The sequence below is a fragment of the Chiloscyllium punctatum genome, chromosome 15 (assembly GCF_047496795.1).
Source record: "Chiloscyllium punctatum isolate Juve2018m chromosome 15, sChiPun1.3, whole genome shotgun sequence".
Classification (NCBI taxonomy): domain Eukaryota; kingdom Metazoa; phylum Chordata; class Chondrichthyes; order Orectolobiformes; family Hemiscylliidae; genus Chiloscyllium; species Chiloscyllium punctatum.
Window position 1 is genome coordinate 5,568,936 of NC_092753.1, and position 27,343 is coordinate 5,596,278.

At 42.3% G+C, this 27,343-nt stretch overlaps 2 protein-coding genes across 6 annotated transcripts in view; one reads left to right on the top strand and one right to left on the bottom strand.

Annotated features, from left to right (window-relative positions):
• LOC140486000 (integrator complex subunit 6-like) overlaps positions 1 to 845 on the top strand; it is a 109,590-nt gene extending 108,745 nt beyond the window's left edge. For both annotated transcript variants that reach the window (XM_072584512.1, XM_072584511.1), the window contains exon 18: positions 1 to 845. In XM_072584512.1, coding sequence (XP_072440613.1) covers positions 1 to 94 — 94 coding nt within the window. In that variant the 3' untranslated portion in view covers positions 95 to 845.
• On the bottom strand, positions 813 to 27,235 carry serpine3 (serpin peptidase inhibitor, clade E (nexin, plasminogen activator inhibitor type 1), member 3). Of its 4 annotated transcripts, none has more exons than XM_072584519.1 (9): positions 26,933 to 27,235; positions 21,269 to 21,471; positions 19,140 to 19,373; positions 13,831 to 14,028; positions 11,655 to 11,853; positions 7,697 to 7,797; positions 7,334 to 7,420; positions 5,664 to 5,744; positions 813 to 1,545 (listed from the first exon to the last, which is right to left on the bottom strand). In XM_072584519.1, the coding sequence occupies exons 2-9, from the start codon at positions 21,303 to 21,305 to the stop codon at positions 1,502 to 1,504; spliced, it is 981 nt and encodes a 326-aa protein (XP_072440620.1). In that variant the 5' UTR covers positions 21,306 to 21,471; positions 26,933 to 27,235; the 3' UTR covers positions 813 to 1,501. The 4 variants fall into 4 exon arrangements, with proteins under 4 accessions (XP_072440620.1, XP_072440617.1, XP_072440619.1 ...); XM_072584516.1 differs by having other exon boundaries at positions 21,269 to 21,555; XM_072584518.1 differs by lacking the exon at positions 13,831 to 14,028 and having other exon boundaries at positions 21,269 to 21,555.
• Positions 27,236 to 27,343: the final 108 nt, after the last annotated feature.

Consider the following 27,343-nt stretch of genomic DNA (forward strand, 5'->3'; position numbering starts at 1 on the left):
GTTTAAAAAGCGAGTATTAATTGAAGAGCTGGAAGGAATTTTGGAAGAAATACAAAGTAAATCCAGTCGAGCAAATCATATCAATAACCGATAATGAATCCTGAGAAACCATGAGACTGGACTTTGTTGGTATTCTCTTTCAGCATCCAAGAAAGCCCCATTTGGACTCCCCTCAAGCTTATTTTTACTATACATTCACTGGTCTATGCTAAAATTTGTTTTAACTTTTCTTTGCACTGTTAAACTATCTGGACTTTGGCAAAAGGAGTCTTTTTTAAATCGTGCCATCTGATGGTGTATCTGCCACTTGGTTACTAAGATGTTTGTATAATACATTCAGCACACTGCGCAAGGGGCACTTCACTACCCTAGCAGATGACTTGTATGTAATTTTTACCTTCTAAAAGCCGCCATTTTGTAGCAACACATGCTTTCTTCATTAACCCTTGTTTTTGTGTTGAAGCAGCTTGCTTCAGTGATAAGTTAAATCATTTTGGCAAAAGATTGAACCACCTTCGATTTTGTTACATTGGAATTGAAGGAAGAAATGCCTTTTGCATCCACTGACTTTTGAAATGTGTTTTTGTCTTGTCTTCAATTTATCACAGTTTCCTTCTAGCCTGGCTTAGCTTCCCCAGGTCAGCCCTTCCAGTCAATCCTTGGGAACTGGCCCTTGCCAAACCAACTGAATACTCAATATACGGACATTTGTCTTAAAGCTAAGATTTGTCGAGAGCAAATTATTTTTGAATGGAACACTGTGTGTTGTAAATGGCCATATTTTGAAAATTATTTAAAATGCTTTTGTTACAATTTCCTGCATTAAAAAGTCTATTTTACATTGACTTGTTTCATTGCATATGTAACTAGTTAATTGGACTGTAGGTGCCTTCTGGCCACAAGTGAAGTGACAGCTCTGCTGCGTCGGATGCCAGATGTATAATTATTGACTATTTGTTGTCTTAGCCATGTTATGACCCTTTACTGTGTGTACACACAGCACCAGATTTGGATTGAATTTCCATTTTACACAAGGCAGCCGATATGTTTTGAAGTGGAATGGAGTAGGGATGATATTTGGGAGAAGTGTATGTAAAGTCTGGACCATTTAAAATTCCTGTGGCTCTATTATTTTACTACTGTTTCATGTTCAGATGTCAAATGCTATTAACAAGTGCTGAAAAATCAGAAGTCATCTGACACTATATTGGTGTATGGGACTCGTCATCTCCTGTGTATATGTTAGCTGCATTCTTTAGTATCACAATGCTGTAATTTAAATAAGGATGGCTGTACATGTATACAAACTCAGTCTGTCACTCCAAATTCATTTAACAAAAATTCTGCATCGTTAATGTATAATCACTCCAAGGTCGATTATTATTTGCTGTTCAAGTTGACAAGATATCTAGTTCATAAATAGAGGACTATAGATTTCTCCAAGGCCAGAAATCTTATTTGTAAATTCAGACCAGGAGGAGTAAAACACTTGGAAATGTATTTACTCGAGAGGATCCATTACTCGGCCCATGAAAAGAATTCTTCCTGTAGAATTAAACAGACAATATTAATATTAATCATCTGCATCTTTCGTATCAAAATCAAGTTTGTACAGATTGTTCAATTTGAATACGATGTACTGTATTAGTTTTAAGTGTTTTGTTTTTGAGCTGCAGTTACAAATGAGGAACTGTTTGCTTTAATTCCAGTCTATATGCAAGATGGAACTGATACAATTGCCAAAAACATGCAAGGAATTTTTATACCCCACCTACCCATTGTTTAGATATTAGCTGGCGGGTGGGAAGTAACTCAGGGGTCCATTTTTAAAACTGTCATGGCTTTGGTCCAGATGATACTTACTTGTTCAGGGACTTCAGTTCAATCTGGAGAGCTGGGATTGTTCTCCGAGCAGAGAAGATTGAACAATTTTGATAATGGTGCTCAAAAGGAGGAGGTTTGGTTCAGTAGATAGGTGAAACATTTTCCACTAGCAGCGGGATACGTAACCAGAGGAAGTAGATATAAAACATTGAGCAAAATAATCAGGCCATGAGAATTTTTGTTTTTACTTGGCATTCTAGATGCTAAAAACAGATTTAATTGTCATTTCCTAAAGGAAATTAGACTTTTCTAATAATGGAAGGTGAGAGTGAAACTAATTAAACTCTTGGTAAGAACCAGCACAGGGCTGACTGGTCTCCTCCTGTGCTCTATGATTCTAATGCAGAGTTGAGCAAAGTCTTGTCAAGATGGAACCTTAAAGACCTACAGATGAAAGATGATGGGTGGCATATGGTCTATTGTCATCAGCGGTAGTTGACTTAATGCTAAAGTAGTTTAAGCTAGAAAGGATAGCAAAGATGATTCTCAATAGGAGTGAGAGGGGCAGGGTAATTGTCATGGGGGACTTCAACTATCCAAATATTGACTGGGATTACTACAGTACGAGTACTATAGATGGGTCAGTTTTTGTCCAGTGTGTGCAGGAGGGCTTCCTGACAAAGTATGTAGACAGGCCTACAAGGGGCGAAGCCACTTTAGATTTAGTACTGGGTAACGAGCCTGGTCAAGTGTTAGATTTGGAAGTAGGTGAGCACTTTGGAGACAGCGATCACAATCCTGTCAGGTTTACTTTAGTGATGGAAAGGGATAGGTGTACTCCACCGAGCAAGAGTTACAGCTCGAGGAAGGGAAATTACGATCAAATTAGGAAAGATTTTAGGAAGCATAGAATGGGGAAGGAAACTGCAGGGGATGAGCACATTAAAAATGTGGAGCATATTCAAGGAAAAGCTCCTGTGTGTCCTAGATAAGTATGTACCTGTCAGACAGGGAGGAAGATATAGAACGCGTGAGCCGTGGTTTACCAAGGAAGTGGAATCCCTGGTCAAGAAGAAGAAGAAGGCTTATGTTAGGACAAAATATGAAAATTCAGGGCACTTGAGGGTTACAAGGAAGTCAGGAAAGACCTAAAAAGAGAGCTCAGAAGAGCCAGGAGGAGACATGGGAAGTTGTTGGCGGATAGGATCAGGGTTAACCCTAAGGCTTTCCATAGGTATGTCAGGAATAAAAGAATGACGAGAGTTGAATTCGGGCCAATCAAGGATAATAGTGGGAAGTTGTGTTGTGTGTGGAGTTGGAGGAGATAGGGGAAGCACTAAATAAATATTTTTCAAGTGTTCACGATAGAAAATGAAAATGTTGGAGAAGAAGATAGAGAGATACTTGCATCTAGACTAGAGGAGATTGAGGTTCACAAGGAAGAGGTATTAGAAATACTGCAGAGTGTGAAAATAGACAAGTCCCCTGGGTCGGATGGGATCTATCCTAGGATCCTCTGGGAAGCAAGGGAAGAGAATGCCGAGCTTTTGGCATTGATCTTCAAATCATCATTGTCTACAGGAATAGTGCCTGAGGATTGGAGGATAACAAATGTGGGTTCCCTTGTTCAAAAAGGGTAGTAGAGACAACCCTGGTCATTACAGACCAGTGAGTCTCACTTCAGTTGTTGGTAAAGTGTTGGAAAAGGTTATAAGAGGATTTATAACCATCTAGAAAAGAATAATCTGATCAGGGACAGTCAGCACGATTTTGTGAAGGGTCGGTGATGCCGAACGAATCTTATTGACTTTTTTGACAAAGTGACCAAACAGGTAGATCAGAGTAAACCAGTTGATATGGTGTATATGGATTTCAGTAAGGTGTTCGATAAGGTTTCCCAAAGTAGGCTATTATACAAAATGCGGAGGAATGGGATTGTGGGAGACATAGCAGTTTGGATCAGTAATTGGCTTGCTGAAAGAAAAACGAGGGTTGTAGTTGATGGGAAATGTTCATCCTGGAGTCCAGTTACTAGCGGCGTACAGCAAGGGTCGGTGTTGGGTCCACTGCTGTTTGTCATTTTTATAAATGACCTGGATGAGGGTTTAGAAGGGTGGGCTAGTAAATTTGCAGATGACACTAAGGTCGGTGGAGTTGTGGATAGTGATGAAGGATGTAATAGGTTGCAGAGAGACATAGATAGGATGCAGAGCTGGGCTGAGAGGTGGCAAATGGAGTTTAATTTGGACAAGTTTGGGATGATACACTTTGGACGGAGTAATCGGAATGCAAAGTACTGGGCTAATGGTAAGATTCTTGGGAGTGCAGATGAGCAAAGAGATCTCTGTGTCCATGTACACAGATCCCTGAAAGTTGCCACCCAGGTTGACAGGGTGGTTAAGAAGGCATAGTGTTTTGGCCTTTATTAATAGAGGGATTAAGTTCTGGAACCAGGAGGTTATGCTGCAGCTGTACAAAGCTCTGGTACGGCCACACTTGGAGTGTTGTGTACAGTTATAGTCACTGCATTATAAGTAGGATGTGGAAGCTTTGGAAAGGGTGCAGAGGAGATTTACTAGGATGTTGCCTGGTATGGAAGGAATGTCTTACGAGGAAAGGCTCGTTCTCGTTAGAAGAAGGTTGAGAGGTGACTGAATAGAGACATATAAGATAATCAGAGGGTTAGATAGGGTGGACAGGGAGAGCCTTTTTCCAAGTATGGGAACAGAAAACATGAGGGGACACAACTTTAAAGTGAGGGGAGATAGGTATAAGACAGATGTCAGAGGTAATAAGGGTATGGAATGCTTTGCCTGCAAGGGTAGTGGATTCGCTAAGTTTAAGTCATCATTATACAGGCATATGGCCGTACATGGAATAGTGTCGGTGGGATGGGCTTCAGGTTAGTAAAACAGGGTGGTGCAACATTGAGGGCTAAAGGGCCTGTACTGCGCTGTAAAGATTAAAAAAAAGAAACATCGTCTGAAGTGACATGGCTGTGTTCATTTCTGTCCTATAGGTCCACCTGTAAAGCACAGAGCAGTGTTGCTGTGAGAATTAACCATGTTATGTGCAGTGTTCTTGTCAGCACATGGATGAAAGTGTAGCTTTCTGCATTTCTTGCCAAATTGAATGGGATTTTCTTCATCTCTACTTCAGCTGACTTGCTGAAACTCCCAAATGTGCCTTTGCTCCCTCAACTTCATCGGCAGGTCTCCCATTTTGCAACTTCTCTGAACTTAAGCTTATCTAAAACTCCCATCCTAATCTGGACCAAGTCCTTTTCACCCTATCGCTCATGTTCTCTTTGTCACAATCCTGACTCCTTCATACATACTTATCCTTCTGTTAATCTTGACCATTCCTAACTTCGACAACTTCTGTAACTGCTCTGCATCTCTCCACCTGTAGCCTATGTTGCATCATTTTTCCCGTTGCCTTACAATCAACAATCATACCTTAAGCCACCTAAATCTTTTTGGCAAGATTGTGCTTGAGGAATCCTTCCGAAAGTGTCTCTTGACCAAGATTTTACTGAGTCCTGCTATTATCTGTTTATTTGGTTCAATATCCATTCTTGGCTGTACTCCTTTAGTGTGCCCTGACACGTTCTTCTGCATTATAGATTTTTTGCATGAGGCTATAATTAGTGTTGAGTTTTTTCCAGTGGCTGAGAATCAAGCACGTTCTATGGGAGATACTGTCAAATCTACCTACCCATTTTTGCAATTCACAGAATTACTGTGTGAAATGTGAAATGTACAGTAATTTGATCTTGAGCTGTTATAACTGAAGATTAATTATATTACCGATGTATATCAATAGTGTAAATAAATTACCTGTGGTCTGCCTCAGGAGAAAGAAAAATGGCCTGTCAGCCTTAAAAGCCAGGGCTCGAGACCTTTTCAATAAAACCACAGCTAAAACAAAAGTAAGTATACTTAAGATTATGGTCTGAACTGCGTCATTCAAAATGATTTGTGGAGCATATTGATTAAATAATTTATAGGTTTGAATAATATTTAATTTATGATTTTTACACATTTGTCTTAACTTTTGTATTTCTTCTCCCACCACTTAAACTATTCCATCCCTGTACCCATCACTTGAATCTGATGTTTTTGTATGTGCACCCAGCCTCTAAGGCATCACTCTCGTGTTATTTCTGAAATCCAGGCTTTTGGGAAACACATTTGGCTGCAATTACGCTCTGCAAATTTTCAACACAAGTGAATTCTCTCTCTCGCAAAAGAAACCCAAGCACTTGCCTCATCTTGGTGTCTGCTGCACCCGCTGAGATTGACTGAGTCTATTTTTTTATTTCTATGTAGTTAGGTCTATGCTTGCTGCCTGAGAGTGGATTTATCCTTTATATCTCTCTTCAGGCCTTTACACAACTTTCCTTTTGCTTCCTTGAAGGAATCTCATGTTCTATAATTTTCTGCAATGTGTTTTATTTCCCTTTATAAACTGAAGTGACATTGTACCCTAAACTTGACGAATTTTAAACATGGCAAAAGATCTTTGTCATATACAGGACAGATGAAGAAAAGATGGATTTGTGGTGATGTTGGGTTTGTAGTCCAAATGCAGTGGTTAATTCTCTGGGGTATAAAGGTTCAAATTCTACCTCAAAAGCTGATCAATTTAAACTAAATTAATAAAATCTGGAATTGTAAACTAATGTTAGTGGTGATTATGAAACAACCACTTTGTTCACTTTAGGGAAGGAAATTTATTGCCCCTACTTGGTCTGGCCTGCATGTAACTCCAGAACCATGCAATATGTTTAACCATCTTTTTGAAATGGCTAGAACAAGCCACTGTTCAAGAGGAAGAGCAATGGGCAATAGGTGCTGGTGTGCCAGTACTATCTAGTTCCAGGAGAGGGTTGCAGAAGTGGAAAACCAATTGCTTAATTTCTCTTCTCTCGTAGTAACTGTCAGTTTTCCTGTTGAAGGTAACAATTAGAATCCATTTAGATTTTCAGCACAGCCCGTATGTTCTCAAAAATATGCCAGGATTATTTTATGGCTTTACACAAACAGAAATGGTTGTCTGAATGCCCTTGTCCAGGGCAAAGAGCCCATAAGGTCCTACAAACAGCAAAGGGTGGGGCGGGGGAGGGTGGGGGGTGGAAATGAGGGTCTTGTCTTGTTCTGCTGCTGTTCAGTACAGTACTGAGAGATCTTTGTCTTTTATGGTCACCAGAAAGGCCAAATGTTTCAAGAACAGTACCAGAGTATCAACACAGCCTGGAACGGGAACTTGAGCCTTCTGACACCGACTAGAGTGAAGTCCATGGTGATACATGGATTTAAGGTAAATTTGACATGCTAACCTTTTGACCAACACAACGTTTCTTGTCATCGGAGTGCTGTACCTGACATTTCAACGTCAAGGGATCTGGCTTGACCTAAAGCTTTGGACATGTGAGATAAAGATCTATATCACTGTTGAAGAAATTGTTCATGGTACTCTGGGAATGCTTCTTTGAAACAGTAAATACCTGTAGCAGCTGCTGCTTTGGTGCCATCCTCTGTTACTTCTATTTTTGCTTCATGGATAGCTTCAGAAACAAACAGCTTCTCCTGCTCTTAAAATTGCAAAGCAGCACTGGTTACTACTGAAATCTCATTTTACATTTAATATTGGAACTAGAATGTTGGTTTCATTCACTGGTGTTAGCCAGAAAGAGATTTGCTTTTGTTAATGTCGGAAAAGGAAAGTTAAAATGGCAGCAGCTAAATCGCTGAATGAGTTGAAGATTTTGACATGAGACCTAGACTGTTCGTATAGAATACAGTATTGAAAGAAGCCTTATTAAAAGGTTGAGGTTTTAACCAGTACACAATAACTTAGTCTGGCTTACCAGAAATTCCACTGAAGTCTGCTTTGGTAGGATCAAAAATGTCAGTGATTCCCAGAGTGGTCAGTACCGTCTTAAGGTTGAACTTACTTTGAACTTTAAATCTGTGGGACAGGAAACAGTCAGTTTCATGCTATTGTAATGGGAGTAATTTTAATTACAGTGCAACTAGGCTGGATGGTGAATCTCAGCTAATGTCTCATGAAAAAAGAATCTAAACTCATAAGGCCAGGATTGGAAGTATGTGTTTCAAAGTGAGGGTCATTCCAACAGCATGTCTGTATGTGCATGTGCAGTCATCGAGTGGAAAGATGCAAGTTTGATTTCTCACCTTACTTACCTGTTGTACACATGCTTCCTACAGAGAGAAATGCAGAACTCCTACCATTAATGGTCACCTGCTGATGGATTAAACTTGGGATTGAACACATCATTTGCTTCAAAAACTAAATTGTATACTGAGAGGATGACAAGTAGGAGGACAAAATTGGCATTACTGAATGCTTGGATGTTCAAGCACTATATTTCCAGAAGTATTCCAGTGTTTTCGATTCCATATCGGTGAAGCAATATGCCTGTTTTGTGAAGAGTTTTATTTGTTAAGAATTCAAGGCAAAGACTCAGCTAAGGTAGTGGGAGAAAATCCCCTGACCTTGCTGACTTGTGCATATTTCTCTGCAAAGCTGAAGAGCAGACTGATGGATGGATAGACAAATCCATAGGATCCCAACAGTGCAAGCAGGTCAATCCGCTTAATGAGTCCACACCTAACCCCTCCAAAGAGCATCCCACCCAGACCCATTCCCCAATCCTTTCCCTGTCACCCCGCATTGCCCGTGGTTAACACATCCACCCAAAAATGGGCAATTTAGTATGGCCAATCCATCTAACCTGCACCTCTTTGGACTGTGGGAGGAAACTGGAGCACCCAGAGAGTGGAGATGAGCTCTGATCCCTGGCACTGTGAGGCAGCAGTGCTAACCACAGCCACCATGCCCCCCTGGTGAAAAAAATGAAATTTTCATGTTAGGCTACAACCTGTGGCTGTATTTCTTTAATTTTACCTCCTGTAGATTCTTGTTCATGCTATTGGAGGGTGAAAGTAACCTTTGTCCCTGCCTATTCTTAGATGTTAATCCATTCTAAAGGCCCATGCAACATTTTTAGATAGCAATCTCACTGAGTGGTACAGGTTAGATTAGATTCCCAACAGTATGGAAGCAGGCCCTTTGGCCCAACAGGTCCACACCAACCCTCTGACAAGTAACCCACCCAGACCCATTCCCCTACCCTATATTTACCCTTGTCTAATGTGCCGAACACTATGGCCAATTCATCTGACCTGCACATCTTTGGATTGTGGGAAGAAACTCAAGCAGACATGGGGACAGTGTGCAAACTCCACACAGACTGTCGCCTGAGGTGGGAATCGAACCAGTGTCCCTGGTGCAGTGAGGCAGCAGTGCTAACCACTGAGCCACCATGTCATATAATGATAGCTTGGGCAGGGTATAGAACTATGATTGTCTCGGGCAGTGTAGAGGCAGTTCTGTTGAATGTCTGGCTGTGCTACTTCTGATCTGGGCGATCATGTTGATGGAGCTCTAGTAATGAAGAGTCCAGTATCTATTCAAAATTAAAGGGTGATAACCAAACCAACAAAATCAAGGTGTACAGCATGGAAACAGACCCTTTGGTCCAACTGACACCACACCACCCCCCCCCCAACCCCAGGGAAAAGATCTTGTCTATTTATCCTATCCATGCCCCTCGAGATTTTAACAACCTCTCTGATGCTCTGACATCATCCATGTAAATCTTTTCTGAACCCTTCCATATTTCGCAACATGCTTCCGATAGGAACGGGACAAAGAAGTGCATGCAACATTCCAAAAGTGGCCTAACCAATGTCCTGTGCAGCTGCAGTATGACCTCCCAACTCTTCCCCTCAATGCTCTGACCAATAAAGGAAAGCATACCAAACACTGCCTCCACTACCCTATCTACCTACAACTCCACTTTCAAGGAACTATAAGCCTGCACTCCAAGGTTTCTTTGTTCAGCAAAACTCCACAGGATCTTACCATTTAAGTGTATAAGTCCTGCTAACATTTGCTTTCCCAAAATGCAGCACCTCACATTTATCTAAATTAAATTCCATCTGCCACTTCTCAGCCCATTGGTCCATCTCATCAAGATCCCATTGTAATCAGAGGCAACCCCCTTCGCTGTCCACTACTGCTCCAATTTTGGTGTCATCTGCAAACTTATGAACTCTCCCTCCGATGTTCATAACCAAATCATTTCTGTAAATGATGAAAAGTAGCGGACCCAGCACCGATCCTTGTGACACTCCACTGGTCACAGGCCTCCAATCTGAAAAACAACCCTCCACCACCATCCTCTGTCTTCTACCTTTGAGCCAGTTCTCTATCCAAATGGCTCGTTCTCCCTGTATTCGATGAGATCGAACCTTGCTAACCAGTCTCCTATGGGGAACCTTGTCGAACACCTTACTGAAGTCCATATAGATCACATCTACAGCTTTGCCCTCATCAATCCTCTTTGTTACCTCTTCAAAAAACTCAATCAAGTTCGTGAGACATGATTTCCCATGCACAAAGCCATGTTGACTATCCCTAATCAGTCCTTGCTTTTCCAAATATGTTTAAATCCTGTCCCTCAGTATTACATCCAACAACTTGTCCACTACCGACGTCAGGCTCACTGGTCTGTAGTACCCTAGCTTATCCTTACCACCCTTCTTAAATAATGCTATCACGTTAGCCAACCTCTAGTCTTCTGACACCTCACCCGTTTACTATCGATGGTACAAATATCACAGCAAGAGGCCCAGCAATCACTTCTCTAGCTTCCCACAGAGTTCTAGGGTACACATAATCTGGTCCTGGGGATTTATCCACCTTTCTGCATTTCAAGGCATCCAGCACTTCCTCCTCTGTAATCTGGACATTTTTCAAGATGTCACCATCTATTTCCCTACATTGTATACCTTCCGTATCCTTCTCCACAGTAAACTCTGATGCAAAATATTTGTTTAGTATCTCCCCTATCTCCTGCGGCTCCACAACAAAGGCTGCTTTGATGATCTTTGAGGGGCCCTACTGTCTCCATAGTTTCCCTTTTGTCCTTAATGTATTTATAAAAACCCTTTGGATTCTTCTTAACCCTATTTGCCAAAGCTATCTCATGTCCCCTTTTTGCCCTCCTGATTCCCATCTTTAGTATATTCCTACTGCCTTTGTACTCTTCTTAGGATTCACTCAATCTCTCCTGTCTATACCTAAGACTTATTCATAAGTTTTCAGCATTGAAATTGCTATTAGTACAATTTGGAAGCTCGTCATAAGCTAAATTAGAACTTGGTTTTAAAATGTAATGATAGAATTGCAGTCCCTGTCACTTGAGAACATAGAACATTTCAGTGCAGTACAAGCCCTTCGGCCCTCAGTGTTGCGCCGACCTGTGGAACTAATTTGAAGCCCATCTCTCCTACACTATTCCATTTTCATCCCTGTGTTTATTCAATGACCATTTAAATGCCCTTAAAGTTGGCGAGTCTACTACTGTTGCAGGCAGTGTGTTCCACGCCCCTACTACTGAGTAAAGAAACTACCTCTGACATCTGGCCTATATCTATCACCCCCTCAATTTAAAGCTATGTCCCCTCGTGCTAGCCATCACCATCTGACGAAAAAGGCTCTCACTGTCCACCCTATCTAACCCACTTTATAATAAGTGCGTCATTTCCAGCAGATCAATGTGTTTGGAGGTGGTTTGAGTGGACCTGTCATATTTTACACTTCAGCCACTGCAAGAGTTTAGATTTCTTCTAATTGGACATAGATTTCTGGAGTTGGTCCCTGAGAGCAATGACAGGAATTGACACAATGAGGTTATTGAGAATCCCGTTGGGAGTTATAATAAGGAACAAACTTACTTGGGTAAGAAAACTTCCATTTTCATTCTTCTCATGCTATTTGTCCATGCTGACAGTGTGTGAGCTGTGATTTGTGACTCTACAGAGGAGATGGGATTTTCTCTTTCACTGGGAATGACGATGAGCATGCTTACTGCATGTTCCAGGTAGGTGAGTTCAATCACTTTAAGCCTCTGATTACTCCCAGTCTTAACTTGGCCTGTAATTTATTAGGCAGAGGTTAAGTATCGGTATTAAAAGCACAAAGAAAAAAATCTTCTTGGTCAGGTTTACCTCAAATACACACTGTACATGCCCAAGTGATAATCTACCTCGTGTAACTGTTAACGCTCAACATTTGATCAAAAGAAATGTCACTTATTATATCTTTTGTATCAGTCAACGCCCAACTTCTGGTAACAACATTTTAAAATTCTTTCTACTTAACATTCATGCACTGCTGAAATTAAATTCACCCAAGACAAGTCATCTCATTAATAGGATGATAAAATAATACATTGGTGAAGATGGCTATTCAGACCTTTGTGTCTGCACATCAATGTGGTCTTGAGGTTTACCACCTTTCAGTGCACACGTTGATTAAATTTTTAGCCTTAAACTTGACTTCTACGTTGTCTATACAGAACAACCTCGATTATCCGAACAGGACGTGTGGGGAGTATTTTGTTCAGATAACTGTTTGGATAATGGTTTTACGGGGCCTTGAGATCTTGTTCGAATAATCCAAAATACATGTAATTGATGTTTGGATCACCGAGATGGTTCTGTATACAGTACATCAACTGCTTTTACTTTCAGGAAGGTAGGAAAGTGACAGAGGATTTACAGGCTCAGTTGCAAATGATCTGTTCTCTTGCAAACTTTATGCTTTAATAAGAAGGTGCTGACAGATGCATCTGTTACTGGAATAATCCTCTGTGGGGAGTAGGTCTAGCAAGCTGCAACTTGCTGATTGAAAAACAAAAGCGATTGTTTTCTCTGGATAAAATAATGAACTGTTTTAGACAAAATAAGGGATAGTAGGGTCTTAAACTTCATAAGGCAAAAATTGGATGACTCAGTAAGGTGATTTACAACATTTTTTTCAGAATGTTGAAACCAAGTAAAGAAATTGTAGATTGAGAAACAAATGCAATACACAATCCAGGAGGAGGCCATTCACCCTATTGCCATGGAGCCAGCTGTTTGAAAGAGTTAACATTTCAGAAAGAGATTGATAGAATTACAAAAAACAGACAGTGGCAGATTTTTTAAAAAGTTAGCTAAGTGGAAACTGGAACCTTTAGTCCTCAGTTGCCACAAAGGACCTGAATGACACATTTGAAACAAAAGGTTGCTGAACCAACTTTTTTTTTTGGTCAAAACGGTGATTTTCTTTTTCAAAAACATAAAATAATCTGTCCCATTTTCTCAAATTATGGCGAATATTACCCAAGAGTTAATTGGGCTTCAGAAAGGGTTCTGCGGATATACATTAAAATGGTGGTCACGTGACCTTTTTTCTCCTGTATGAACGCTCAAGTTTGCAATACTGATATTGGCCAGATAGCCCTAAGTCACTGATTATTTTGGGTGAGGGTACAAAGGAAGGAAGCTGATTCATTGTTGGGGGTTCTTTGGCGATGTTTCCTTAGTTCTCTCTGGCTTGCACAACATCCTCTGATTTCCACTCAACTCCTTGGTGGCACGCCAAGGTCAAGAGCTCCAACTTGGGGCAAAACCTGTGCCTTCACCTATGGAGCATTTGTTCTTATCATGCATTCAGAAATATCCTTTGGGTTTTTTTTTTAAAAAAAGATTTGTTTCTAACATTGACTTGTTCAGAGATGTTGATACATTTCTCTGAAGCAGGTGAGACTGGAACCTGAGTATAGTAAATTTGGAGAAATTGCTCCCACTCAGAAGGATCAAGGATGACACAGCACAGAGTTGAAGGGATTTGCAAATATCATAAATGTGGTTTGAGTAAAATCTCTTACGCGTGGTGAATAATTTAAGACTGGAATGTAATAGAGGCAGGTTCAATCGAGGTATTGGGTGTTTGGTTTGTTTCAAGCCATGTGTATGGGTTAAGGCACAAGATTGGCACCAAGACATGATGCTTGTTTTGAGAGCCAGTGCAGCCACTAATCCTGTCAGCTAACTCTTCAACGACCAGTCATATTAAGATACTTACCATAGTTTACTGCTGAGATTTGATACATCATGGGCACTTTAATGACAGAGCCATCTGCCCTGGTGAATGAGAGCTGCCGGGTCTGCAGTGTTGAAAATGGATTCTCCCATGTGCTTTTAAAATACATGGTGCTAATAACAGCAATCTGTGTAAGTGATGCACTTGCCATGGGTTGTGGCATGAAATCTTTAATTTCACCTGTAGTGACAGGAAATGCCAGGGTTATACTGTGATAGAGTATCTTAGCTGGCAAGCATTTTCAAAATGGCAGTGCATTAAAAATTGGGCAACATTGGAAATGTGCATCGGGAAAATATTAACTCTTACCATAATTGATCAATAACTATGACTGAAATTATCCTCATACAGGCTACAGCTGCTTTATCCAAATGCAAGTTATCTTATTAATATAGTCGCTGGATTATTGGAAGCACGTTTTTCTTACTGGTTGACTTTTCAATAGTGAAGCCAATAAACTCCTACTAGGCTGATGTGTGGTTCATTGCAAGTTCCTCCCCTAACTCCAAGACTATACAGCTTTTCCAGTTATGGGACATCTGGATTTGCAATGATTTTTGCTGCTTCTTGCCTGGTTCACAAACACTCAATTCAGATGCTTCCTGTGAGAAAAAGGAGCAAAACCCACTGACTGGGATATTCAGAAAACAGTTGGAGTCTGTAATTGGAAGCAGACTATGATGCTCTCATTCTATTGTGAAGTAAGCCCATTGCGGTTGGACTGTAATGTACTTTATAATGCAGTCACATCCCGATTGGATTTGTGGACTGGCATTATTTAATGTACTGAATCTTGGGATCACTTCCTTTAGAAAAGACCTTGCAAGAGAACAGTGTGTTATAGGACACTAAATTTCACATTTTATGCTGTTACACATATTTGGATGTAATTGTATAACTCCATGCACTACCTGGTGTATGTTGCTTGACCACATAAATTTCAAAGGCAGGTCATGGAAAAAGGAAGACTTGCATTTTTTTTAGCACCTTTTAATATCCTCAGGATATTTTGAAGCATTTAACTGCCAGTGCAATGCTTTATTTCAACCATCGCTGTAAAGGCAGGAATGTAGTGCTCTATAACAAGGTCCCTCAAGCAACATCAACATAAATGATTGGTAAATCTAAATGTTGGTAGAGGGAGAAATATTGATCAAGCCACCAGGGAGAAGTTCTTTCCAATTCTTCTTCTTTAGATCCACATGAGAAGGAGGGCAGTGCCTCTGATACGATGCTTGAAGTAGTTTCTCCTTCAGTACAGTGCTCCTTATTACTGCATTGGGGTAACGATGTGAATCAGGAACTTAAGCATATGTTTTAAGAGCACTCAACCTGCCAGTGAGGAGGTGAAAAACCCTCTACAGTCTCTGTGGTGTAAGCTAACGGTTGCTGGTTACGTGATTGACCCAAGACGATTACTGCTAACTATATAAGCTGACCTGAAAGTGATGTTTAGAGAGTGTAATTGAAATGACTCTTTTTAAAAACATTTAATGGAGGCTGAAATTAACTTGAGGTGACTGTCATAGAGATGTGCAGCATGGGAACATAGACCCTTCAGTTCAACTTGTCCATGTCAACCAGATATCCTAATTTAATCTAGTCCCATTTGCCAGCACTTGGCCCATATCCTTCTAAACCATTTCTATTCATATACTGATCCAGATGTCCTTTTTAAATGTTGTAATTGTTCCAGCCTCCTCTAGTTCCTCTGGCATGTTATGCCATACATGCATCACCCTTTGCATTAAAAAAGTTGCCCCTTGGGTCTCTTTGAAATCTTCCCCTCCCACCTTAAACCTGTGACCTCTCGTTCTGGACTCTTCCAGCCCAGGGAAAAGACCTTGGTTAATTACCCTATCCGTGCCCTTCATGATTTTATAAACTTCTATAAGGTCACCCCTCAACCTCCGCTCCAGGGAAAACAGCCCCAGTATGTCCAGCCTCTCCCTATGGCTCAAACCCTCCAACCCTGGCAACATCCTTGTAAATCTTTTCTGAACCTCTATAACAACTCGAACATTTTGTAAGAGCAAGTTTCCCAACATCCATCCTATAGGAGCAGCATATCTCAATCTCACTTCAGAGTGAAACATTAAACAAGTTAAAGTTAGACTTAGCTGGGAATAATTGCCCCCATCTCTATTCCAACTTTTCGCAGAATCATTAAAGGCTGTACACTCTATCAACAAAGAAAAAGCTACTGAATTTGTTTCACACGCTTTGCCAATAAACCTTCAAAAATTGTTCTTTGTTACTATTGATCTGCTCCCACCACCCTTTCAAACAGTGCAAGCCAAATCATTGTGAACATCTCACAAATTAATTCTCACCTCCCCATAATTTCACTGGCTGATTAATTTCGATTTGTGCTCCCTACTTATTTGATTTGAGGTTTAGACTTTATTGTCACCTGTTGTCAAGAACAGTAGTACAGTGAAAAGTTTTCAATATTGTCACACGACACCATCTTAGGTACAAAAGCTTAAGAGCTGAAAATGTGTTGCTGGAAAAGCGCAGCAGGTCAGGCAGCATCCAAGGAGCAGGAGCATCGACGTTTCGGGCATAAGCCCTTCTTCAGGAATCAAAAGCTTAGGAACAAGGTAGAAAAAAATAAGGAACTAAGGTAAACATTATAATCACTCATTAAAATGTCAGAAATAAAAGTCCAACTATTGTGGTCTGTCTTAAGTGCTTAACTATGCCAGGACCACTCTTCCTACAGGGGCTCGATCTTCTCCTCTTTGGCATGTTTTCCTCAAACTGACTTGATCTTCCTACCTTATGTCATCGCTACACATGTTGGGAAATTCCATCACCGTGTTGGGCTTCCTTCTGGATTCGGAGTCTGCAGAAGTTCCACACGAGACCAAATCCCTGATTCAAGCGCTGTTTTTATTAACATTATGGGCTATTGTGTGAATTCAATTGGCTTGCTATACAAACATCAAATAACCTCTGCGCCCAAACCGTATCTCTAACTGAAGGTGACCAAGCCTGCCTTCAGCCCTCTTTGCGTCTGGGTTAGTGTTCCTGTCTCTGAGCCAGGACTCTGGGCCTAGAGTCCTCACTTTCTCACAGACATGGGGTGGACAGCGGAACTCTGCAGCTTTGAGAATTGAATGTGCGTTCGGCCCCAGCAAGGTGACCCAACTTCCTGTGGTTATACAGTAAATAAAAACACTTATACAATGTTTACTGGAGACTCAAATTCAAAAATATACTGGGAAATGTCTGCAAGATCACACCGTCATATAATGATGAACCTTTTTTTACATTTCCATGGTAACACTGCCATTTACCTGCTATGAACAGATTGGAGTGAGACACCTTCTAGAACCCTTAGCCCTTGTCTGTAGCAATTTGATACAACTGATTCTAGTCTCCTTGCTATAGGAAAGATTTGTAAAACTTGAAAGCATCCAGAAAAGATTTATGAGAATGTTGCTAGGGTTGGAGGGTTTGAGGAATAGGGTGGAGTCAAATTATAGAATGGGAGGAGAAAGTGAGAACTGCAGATGCTGGAGGTCAGAGCTGAAAATGTGTTGCTGGAAAAGCGCAGCAGGTCAGGCAGCATCCAAGGAGCAGGAGAATCAACGTTTCGGGCAGAAGGGCTCATGCCCGATACGTCGATCCTCCTGCTCCTTGGATGCTGCCTGACCTGCTGCGCTTTTCCAGCAACACATTTTCAGCTAGAATCATAGAATCCCCATGGTGTGGAAACAGGCTATTCAGCTCAACAAGTCCATACCTACTCTCTGAACCATACCCCATCCAGACTCACCCCTCCTACCCTATCCCTGTAAACCTGCATTTTACATAACTACTCCAACTAACTTGCACATCCCTGGACAAAATGGGCAATTTAGCATAGCTATTCCACCTAAACTACACGTTTTTGGCCTCGAGGAGGAAACCAGAGCACCCGGAATAAACCCACCCAGACACTGGGAGAACATGCAAACTCCACACAGACAGTCATCCAAAGTTGGAACTGAACCTGGACCCCTCGAGAGCTGAGAGTCAGCAGTTGTAACCACTATGCCACCATGGGCTGAGGCTATTTTCCCTGGTGTGTCAGAGGCTGAGGGGTGACCTTGTTGAGGTTTATAAAATCGTTGAGAGGCATGGGTAGGGTGAATAGCCTAGGTGATTTCTTCAAGATAGGGGAGTCCAAAACTAGAGGGCATAGAGTTAAGGTGAGAGGGAAAAGATTTAAAAGGGACTAAAAGGCAATGTTTTCACACAGAGGGTGGATTGAGCTTCCAGAAGAAGTGGTGGTACAGTTCCAACATTTAAAAGGCATCTGGATGGGTATATGAATAGGAAGGATTTAGAGGGACACGGGCCAAGTGCTTGCAAATGGGACTTGATTAATTTAGGATATCTGGTCAGCATGGACAAGTTGGATCTTAGGGTCTGTTTCCATGCTGAAGGTCTCTATGACTCTGATTTTCTCTGCCAATTGTGAGGCCCCCTATGACTCAATGAGGTTGCTGTGGACTGGAGTTGCATATAGTCCTACCTGTGTCCCTCAAAGTGATCCACATGGGTTTTCACTACAACCCAGTAACTTCATGGTCATTTTTAATCAATGCAGGCTTTTGTTTTGAGACCAGGCATTTAAACAATTTAAATCTTCAAAGCTGCATCAGTGTGTTTCAGGCTGCATTCAATGGCAGTGTTTTCACTCCAGAGACAGAAGGCAGAATGTTTTGGTTCTGTTTCAGATTCTTGAACATACATACTATCAGCCTGATCTCTCAGTGCAGCCCTGAGGGAGTGCTGCATTGTCAGAGATGCCATCTTTCAGATAAAGATTGTAAACTAAAAGTCCACCTACCCCCTCAGGTGGGCCTGTGCCAGTATATTGGAGAAGAGCTGAGGAATTTTCTTTGCTATCCTGGCTAATATTCATCTTTCAAATGAAATCTTAGGTAAATTGGATAATCAGATCTTTTTGGCATTGATGTTCATGTGATTTTGTTCTCTTCCAATTGGCTGTTTGTGTTACCTATAATGCAGCAGTGACTACACGTCACAAAAGTGCATCAGTAGATGTAAACAAAAACCTGGGCAAGTCCTAAAATCATAAAGGGTGCTATGCAAATGCGAGTCTTTCTTCTCTCCAGGAGCTAGGCTTAGTCTGCTACTATTCCATCTGTGACACTGTCCATCCCTAAATCAGATTATTAAGTCATTTTAGTTTGTGATCAAATGAAATAACGTTACAAAGTGTATTATGCAAGATCATATTGCACGCTAAAGCCCCCAGGCTGGCCCCTTGTTACCTTGGCTCTTGGTGGTGACCCACTTGTTGATCAGCATTGCCGTTTCGTTGGGATTGCCGAGATTCACTCGGTGTAAGCTTCCGTTTAGCCAGGCGGCTGTGTCGTCCGAGAAAGGTGAAGATAGCTGCACGCTGGCCTCCACAAACAGGCCACAGGCTACTCGGACCGCGGGGCCGACAGTGGAGTTGGCCAGATCCCCGTACACACTCTGCAAGAAACGTCGTACCCCCGCGTCTGCAAAATACATTCCAATGTTAAGAGTGGCTGAGGGAATAGCAGCAGCGAATACATCCAGAAACCGGGAGAACCGATCAACCCGAACCAAAAATCGATAAACATTGAAATCTTAATGCTTCTTTTGCATTTTCGTATAAATTGAAAGTCGAATAAAACTAGTCAAACCAGATTAAGGCAGATCCACCGTAATACTAGTCAAGAGCTTGGCAACTTCGCTTCCATATGAACATAGAGTCACAGAGATGTACCACATGGAACTCGTCCATGCTGACCAGGTATCCGAAATTGATCTAGTCCCATCTGCCAGCACTTGGCCCGTGCGTTTCAAACGAGTCACCTCTTAAACTTTTAACTTTTGTCTTTAACTTTCGTGCCACTTTCTCCCATTGTTCCGTTATCTTGACATAGGTAGAAGCTTTACATCGATTTGACCTTACTCTGTGCCTTAACATTCTATATATCTGAACAGCCCCCCCCCTTTCACAGGGTGGATGCGGGCAGGGTGTTTGCTGTTGTTGGAGAGACTAGAGCTGGATGGATCCCAGTTTTAAAAATAAAGAGCGTCCCATTTAAGACAGATGAGGAGAAATTCTGAGGATCCGGAGTCTCTTGAATTCTCTTCGCCGAAAGCAGTGGTGAGGGCCACTGAACATTTTTTTATGTGGAGGTCAATAAATTCTTGATGGACGAAGGAAGGCCAGGTGAGAGGAGGAGGAGGAGGAGGAGGAACGGAAGGGCATGTTAGGATGACAAATTAACCCCAACCTTACTGAGAGTGCAGCAGGTTTGAGGAGCTCAATGGTCAACTCTTGCTCCTTATCCATCTGGGAGGATATAGAATCTCAGCCTCTCCACAACACCACAAGAATGACGGGTTAACTCCGCCCCTCTTGTACCATCTATCCAACTGAAAAACCAAGTGTGACCATCCCACTAACTGGAGACCATGTCTGAAAAAGTGGTGTCATACAGGACTTGAAAGGTTCTCTCTCTACAGATGCTGCCAGACCTGCTTGAGCGTCTCCAGTGTTGGGTGTGTTTTGCTTCAGATTTTCACCGTCTGTGATACTTTATTCTAGCACGCAGAGACGTTTACTAGAATTTTAACACGGATGGGGGGTGGGAGACTCCACAATGTGCAGAAACTGAAGAAGCTCATCGGTTTCCGAGAGGAACATGAGTTTCCCAAAATCAATTCTTGCAGCTTCACTCGAGTTCAGTGCAAAATTTGGGAGCACACTGAACTCATAGTGGACTGATTTGGTTAACCCTAGTTACTGCCAACAGACACTTGTAGAGTGACAAACTGAAAGTCTTTCAGAAATGTAATGGAAATAGTCATTATAATAAAGTTTATTTGTTCTTCTGCATGACTATTTATTTAAGTGATAACCTTGATGTAGTTTTATTAATGCAGCTGGTAATTTGCTAATCCAGGAAAAAAACATTCTTAATGAGTGAGCTCAATTTTTCATCCCCTGCAATAGTTTACTAGTTTTATTGTTATATACTAATTCATTTTGTAGTGAGGTGAATCATTCTTAGTATGTCATAACTTCGAAAATATGTCTATATTCGTGTCTGAAATTAAAACAAATGCAATTTGATGAGCTTTTTAAACCGTTCTCTTTATTCGTGGGGGATTTGCCAGTTTCAGGCAAATGATTTTAAACGAGTGTTTAATTTCATGCAAGCCCAACTTGTGTTCAATGTGGTTTACAATTGATATACTTTGCATTTTAAAATCCCCAATTTGTGCTGCAGTTTCAACAAAATTCACTTGGATTGCACCGTTCAAACCATTATACGCTTATATACTTCAACAGAAACATAATTTAATTCCTTTACAAAAGCTCAGTCACTATATAGCAGACATAAAGATTCACCAGTACCGTGAACAGTGTATCCCAATGCGTTTTCCAACTGCATGAAGGTGTTTCCTTTCGCTCCCAACTGTAGCAGTTCTAGTGCGATACTGACCCCTGCTGGGGATATGATGATGTTGCGGTATTCCTCGCCCTCTGTCAATTTTCGGTAAAGGTTTCGAGCAAACTCTGTGTTCAGATGCCTGATGGTGTCCTGAAAAGGACAGGCCCTTCTCACGGTGAACAGCAAGTACAGTAACAAGTTGAGGATTGAGAGGGAACACATGATGATGCCAGGATCAAAGATGCAATATCTATCAACACAAATAGTGGGGAGGAGGGGAAGTAACATAATAAAGGGTCTTAACCACAGTAATTGCAATGAAAACAACTCTGAAGTGTTTGGTGAGGCAGCCAAAGCAATATAAACATGTTCCTAATGTGCATATAGTATCATCTGAGAAAACTTGCATTTATCCAATACCTTTCACAAGCTCAGTAATCCTAAAGTGTTTTATGCAGCTAATGTAGAATTTCTTTGAGGTGTAATTGCTGTTACAATATAGGGGACAATGCTGCAGTCAATTTGTGTAGATCAAGGTCCCACAGGGATCAATAATGACAAGGTTTGAGAGCCCCAGTCAAGTTAGCTCGTACGGTTATTATGATTTGGAGGTGCCAGTGTTGGACTGGGGTAGACAAAGTTAAAAATCACACCACACCAGGTTATAGTCCAACAGGTTTATTTGGAAGCACTAGTTTTCACAACCCCCTGATGAAAGAGCAGCACTCCAAAAGCTAGTGCTTCCAAATAAGCCTGTTGGACTATAATCTGGTGTTGTGATTTTTAACTTGTGGTTATTGATATTCACACAGAGTATTAGAAATTTAAAATGGACTTTATTGCAATTGGATTAGAGTATGAGTTACTTAGGTATTCACTAGATATAACAGCGGGTGGCAGGGAAGCATATGAAAATAATTATTTGAGAAGTGTTAGAAATGGTGGGTCAATTAGGAAGAGACACTCATTAGACATAGAACAGCGAGGCAGAATCATGGGTCTGTTTCTGTTCCTAAAACCATATCTAAGCCAGTAGCTGACTGCCTGTTTTTATGGGTGATACTGAGGACTGCAGATGCTGGAGATTAGGGTCAAGAGTGTGGTGCTGGAAAAGCACAGCAGGTCAGGCAGTATCTGAGGAGCAGGAAAATCAACATTTCAGGCAAAAGCCCTTCATCAGGAATGAGGGCTAACGAAGGATTTTTGCCTGAAACATCGATTTTCTTGTTCCTCTGACGCTGCCTGACCTGCTGCGCTTTTCCAGCACCACACTCTTGCCTGTTCTTATGCTTTACATCAGCTTAAACGTTAAGAAGAGTCCTGATGGAGGTCTTTAATATAATGACAAGGTTGAGAACAGTCAATATTTTTTATTTACAGGAAATGCAAAACTAATAGCCATGGGTATAATATTTTCACTAGATAATTAGTACTCAAATTAGCAGGGTCATCATCATAGAATCCCTATGGTGTGAAAACAGGCTATTCGGCCCAACAAGTCCGAAGCCCACACCAAGCCCCCAAAGAGCATCCCACCAGACCCATCTCCCTAACGTTGCCTTTGTATGGCTGAACATTACACATCTCTGAACATTGTGGGTAATTTAGCGTGGCCAATCCACCTAAGTTGCACAGTTTTGAACAATGGGAGGAAACCGGAGCACCTGGAGGAAACCCACAGACACAGGGAGAATGTGCAAACTCCACACAGGCAGTCAGCTAAGGTTAGAATTGAACTCCGGTCCCCAGTTCTGTGAGGCAGCAGGGCTAATCACTGAGCCACTGTGCACCCTTTCCAGTTTAATAACATCCTTCCTATAACAGGATGGCCAGAATTATATGCAGTACTCCAATGATGTGACACTGGGATCTGTGTTAGGGCCTCAATTATTCACAGTTACAACTTGGATAATGGCATAGCAAGTAATGTATCTAAATTTGCTAATGACTTAGTTTGGTGGCATAGATAGTTTAGATGATAGCATAAAATTACAACAGGGTATTGGTAAACTAAGTAAATGGGCAAAACTGTGGCAGATAGAGTTCATTGTAAGCAAGTGTGAGATTCTCCATTGGCTTGATGGTAGGGGACAGTTGTTTTCCGAACTGGAGACCTGTGACTAGTAGTGTTCTGTAAGGTTTGATGCTGGGTCCACTGTTTTCATTTATATATATTTGGATGAGAATATGGGAAACATGGTTAGTAAGTTTGCAGATGATGCTGGAATTGTTGGTATAGTGGACCAAGAAGAAGGTTATCTCAGAGTAGATCTTGATCAGATGGGCCTATGGACCAAGGAGTGGCAGGTGGAGTTTAGTTTAAATAATTGCGAGGTGTTGCATTTTGGTTAAACAAACCAGGACAGGACTTACAGTTAATGGAGGGCCATGGGGAGTGTTGTTGAACTGAGGGACCCAGGGGTTCAGGTGTATAGTTCCTTGAAAGTGGCATCGTGGGTAGACGGGAGTAAAGGAGGTGTTGGCCATGCTTGCCTTCATTGGTCAAAGCATTGAGGACCATGTTACAGCTGTACAGGACATTGGTGAGGTCACTTTTGGAGCACTGCATACGATTCTGGACACCCTGTCATAAGAAGGATGCAATTAATTTGGAAAGCCTGCAGAAAAGGTTTACAAGAATGTTATGGAACTTCAGGGTTTGAATTATAAGGAGAGGCTGGATCGGCTGAGACATTTTCCCTGGAATGTAGGAAGATGAGAGGTGATGTTATAGAGGTGTCTAAAATCAGGAGAGGCATGGATAAGGTGAATAACAAAGATCTTTTCCTGAGGGTTGGGGAGTTCAAAACTAGAGGGCGTAGGTTTAAGACACATGGGAAAAGATGTAAGAGATCTGAGGGGCAACGTTTTCACACAGAGGGTGGTGCATGTATGAAATGAACTGCCGGAAGAGGTGGTTGAGGCTGGCACAATTATGGGCATTTAAAAGATATTTGGACTGGTACATGGACAGGAAAAGTTTCGAGGGATATGTGCCAAATGCAGGCATAAGGGACTAGTTTACTTTGGGAAACCTGGTCGGCATAACTCAGTTGGACTGAAGGGTCTGTTTCCGCTATCACCAAAAAAAGGATCGATCAGGGTATGTTCTAGATGCTATGAAGTTAAATATAGTAGAGGTCCAAAGAGACTTGGGGGTTGAGGTGTGTAAGTCTATGTCACAAACATGTGCCAAAAATAATCAAGAAAGCTAATGGAAAACTGGCTTATATTTCTAGAAGATCGCAGTACAAGAATGCAGAAGCTATGCTGCAGATATATAAAACCCTGGTTACAGCCCACTTGGAGTACTGTGAGTGGATCTGGACACCACACCTTAAGAAGGGTGTATTGGCCTTAGAGGGGCCACCGCATTGGTTTACAACAATACCTGGACTTCAGGGGTTATGTTCTGAGGTGAGATTATACAAATTAGACTTGTTTCCTCTCGCATTTAGAAGGTTCAGGGGTGATCTGATCAAAGTCTTCAAGATATTAAAAGGAAAAGACCGAGTAGATGATAAACTATTTTCACTGATTGGAGTTTCTAATTCGAGGGGCATGGTCTGAGAATTAAGGCTAGACCATTCAGAAGAGATGTTTGGAAGCACTTCTGCACACAAAGAGCTGTAGATGTTTGGAACTCTCTTCCACAAATGGCAGTGGATGCTGGATCAGTTGTTAATTTAAATCTGCGATGGATAAAGTTTTGTTAAGGGGAGGGGGAGGGGGAGGGGTGGGGGGTGGGGTGGGGGGGTGGGGGAGGGAGGGGGAGGGGTGGGGGGGTGGGGGGGGGAGGGGTGGGGGGGTGGGGGGGGGAGGGGTGGGGGGTGGGGGGGGGGAGGGGGAGGGGTGGGGGGGTGGGGTGGGGGGGGGTGGGGTGGGGGGGGGGGTGGGGGGGGGGTGGGGTGGGGGGGTGGGGAGGGGGAGGGGGAGGGGTGGGGGGGTGGGAGGGGGAGGGGGAGGGGTGGGGGGGTGGGGGGGTGGGGAGGGGGGTGGGAGGGGGTGGGGGTGGGGAGGGGGAGGGGTGGGGAGGGGGAGGGTTGGGGGGGGAGGGGAGGGGGAGGGGGAGGGGTCGGGGAGGGGAGGGGTGGGGAGGGGGAGGGGGGGTGGGGGGGTGGGAGGGGGTGGGAGGGGGGGTGGGGGGGTGGGAGGGGGGGGGAGGGGGTGGGAGGGGGGGTGGGGGGGTGGGAGGTGAGGGGAGGGGGAGGGGGGGTGGGGGGGGGAGGGGGTTGGGTGGGGGGAGGGCATATAGCAAAGATTCAGTCAACAGAAGTTAAACAAGGGTGCAAAGTTGATCTGACCAATCGTTTTAACCACCAATAGTAAGCCTGAGTAACTGGCCAACATCCCTTTGATGTAACTTGAAGCCCGAGATGAACATACCGATACAGAGCAAGAGTAGGCCTTTGGGCCCTACTTGAACATGCTACTCAGTTCAATAAGGTCATGACTAAGCTGATTACTTAATATTCCTGCTTAATCCCAATAACCTTTCACCCCTTTGCTTATCAAGGAGGATCACGTATCTCTGCCCTGACCCTTCTTCCACCAGCTTTGAGGAAGTGTGTTATAAAGATACATGACCTTCTGACAGAACACCATCCTGTTATCTGTCTTTTATTTATGATCTTTAAACAGTGGCCCCAGTTCCAGATTCACCCACAAGAAGAAATATCCTTTCCACATCCATTCTTGTCTTATTGATGTTAACAAAATAAATGCTCAAAGCAATCAAACACTCCTTTATGTACGTTAAGTACAGCACGATTTAGAATGTGCTTCTGCAGTCTCTTTTTAACACGATTCTGATATTAAAATATGTATTTAAAGGTACAGAAAATATATTGCAGCTCTAAGTAGTATTAAAAGTTTGAAAAAAAACTGTTGTAAAACATTAGAAACACTGACTTTGATTTTGAAGTGTAAATTTATAACTGTTCAAGAAACTTGCATTTTGTGCTATTTGCATGGGGATCAGTCAATGGGGATCATGTCCAATAGGGTTTGAGTAGCAGCCACTTGAATAAGGGGCATAAGGTTGTAGAAAAATTCACCCGCAGTGAGATTTCGGTGTAAGGTCCAAAATTTCTTTGATCAAAAGTTAAGCAAATCTGATCTGAGATCACAGTGGTTGGGTAGCTTTCCAGGGAATTAGAAATGTGAAGTGCTCACAAGAGAACATTTGGATTATGAGTGTAAATAAGAAAAAGATCAGTGAGGGTGGAGGACTGAATTTGTCAGCGATTTATTAAGTAATTGGATCTTTGCTTCAAAGCGCTCAAAATCTTTTTGGGATAGAAACAGACACACAACAGTGGGTTGATCTAACTGTTCCCCCCTCTTTACAAAACTAACCAGCTCTCATCTCCTGTGTATTTGCAGCTAACATTAAATGTTGGCCTCACATTTCTCGTTTGCCCCCCTCCCCGTCCACTGACTTCAATCTAATTCTTTAAGCAATAAAATAGTCCACAACTTTGGTTAACACGATACCTCGCCTTTGCCAGGAGAGGTGAACAGTAAAGTTAGAGTGAGGTCTCAACAGTTTTAAATGTTACTTCATTCCTCTGTCAAATTGATGTTTGCAGCAAGTGATCAGCGCAAGGGTGATTTGAATTACTTACCCCGCTGTCTCACTTTTCCCCCTGTCTCCCGTTCTTTCTCATGCCCGTTTGAACAAAAGTCATAAGACTGTGTGTCTGCAAGCCTCACTCTCTCGGCGATATCTGTACCACTCGTCCTGGATTCCTGTAAGCGACACTTATTCCAGAGGGCACTCAGCACGTCATAGCCACAACCAAACTGCACACACCACCGTCCACTCAAACAGCCCCACTCTCCACCTTGGCTTGGGGGCTTCTTGCAGGCTGCTAAAGTTCTCTTCACCCACCCCTCTTCCCCAACCTCTTTTTCATTTTCTGCTCACTAACCGCCTCGGAAGTATTGCAAAGGCGATGTATTTGAGGTCAAAGACCCGTTCGAAGTGCAGCGCACCCCAGGTGACCCTTCAGAGTATTAACTGAGAGAGTGGTGCT

What these genes read in the sequence shown, in the direction of transcription:
- serpine3 (XM_072584516.1), bottom strand. Translation starts at nt 21,527, where the DNA reads ATGTGTTCCCTCTCAATCCTCAACTTGTTACTGTACTTGCTGTTCACC. An exon ending in GGTCACCACCAAGAGCCAAG is followed by an intron (nt 14,029 to 19,139) that starts GTAACAAGGGGC and finishes CTGTCACTACAG; the next exon opens with GTGAAATTAAAGATTTCATG. An exon ending in ATGGAAGTTTTCTTACCCAA is followed by an intron (nt 7,798 to 11,654) that starts GTAAGTTTGTTC and finishes CCTGTCCCACAG; the next exon opens with ATTTAAAGTTCAAAGTAAGT.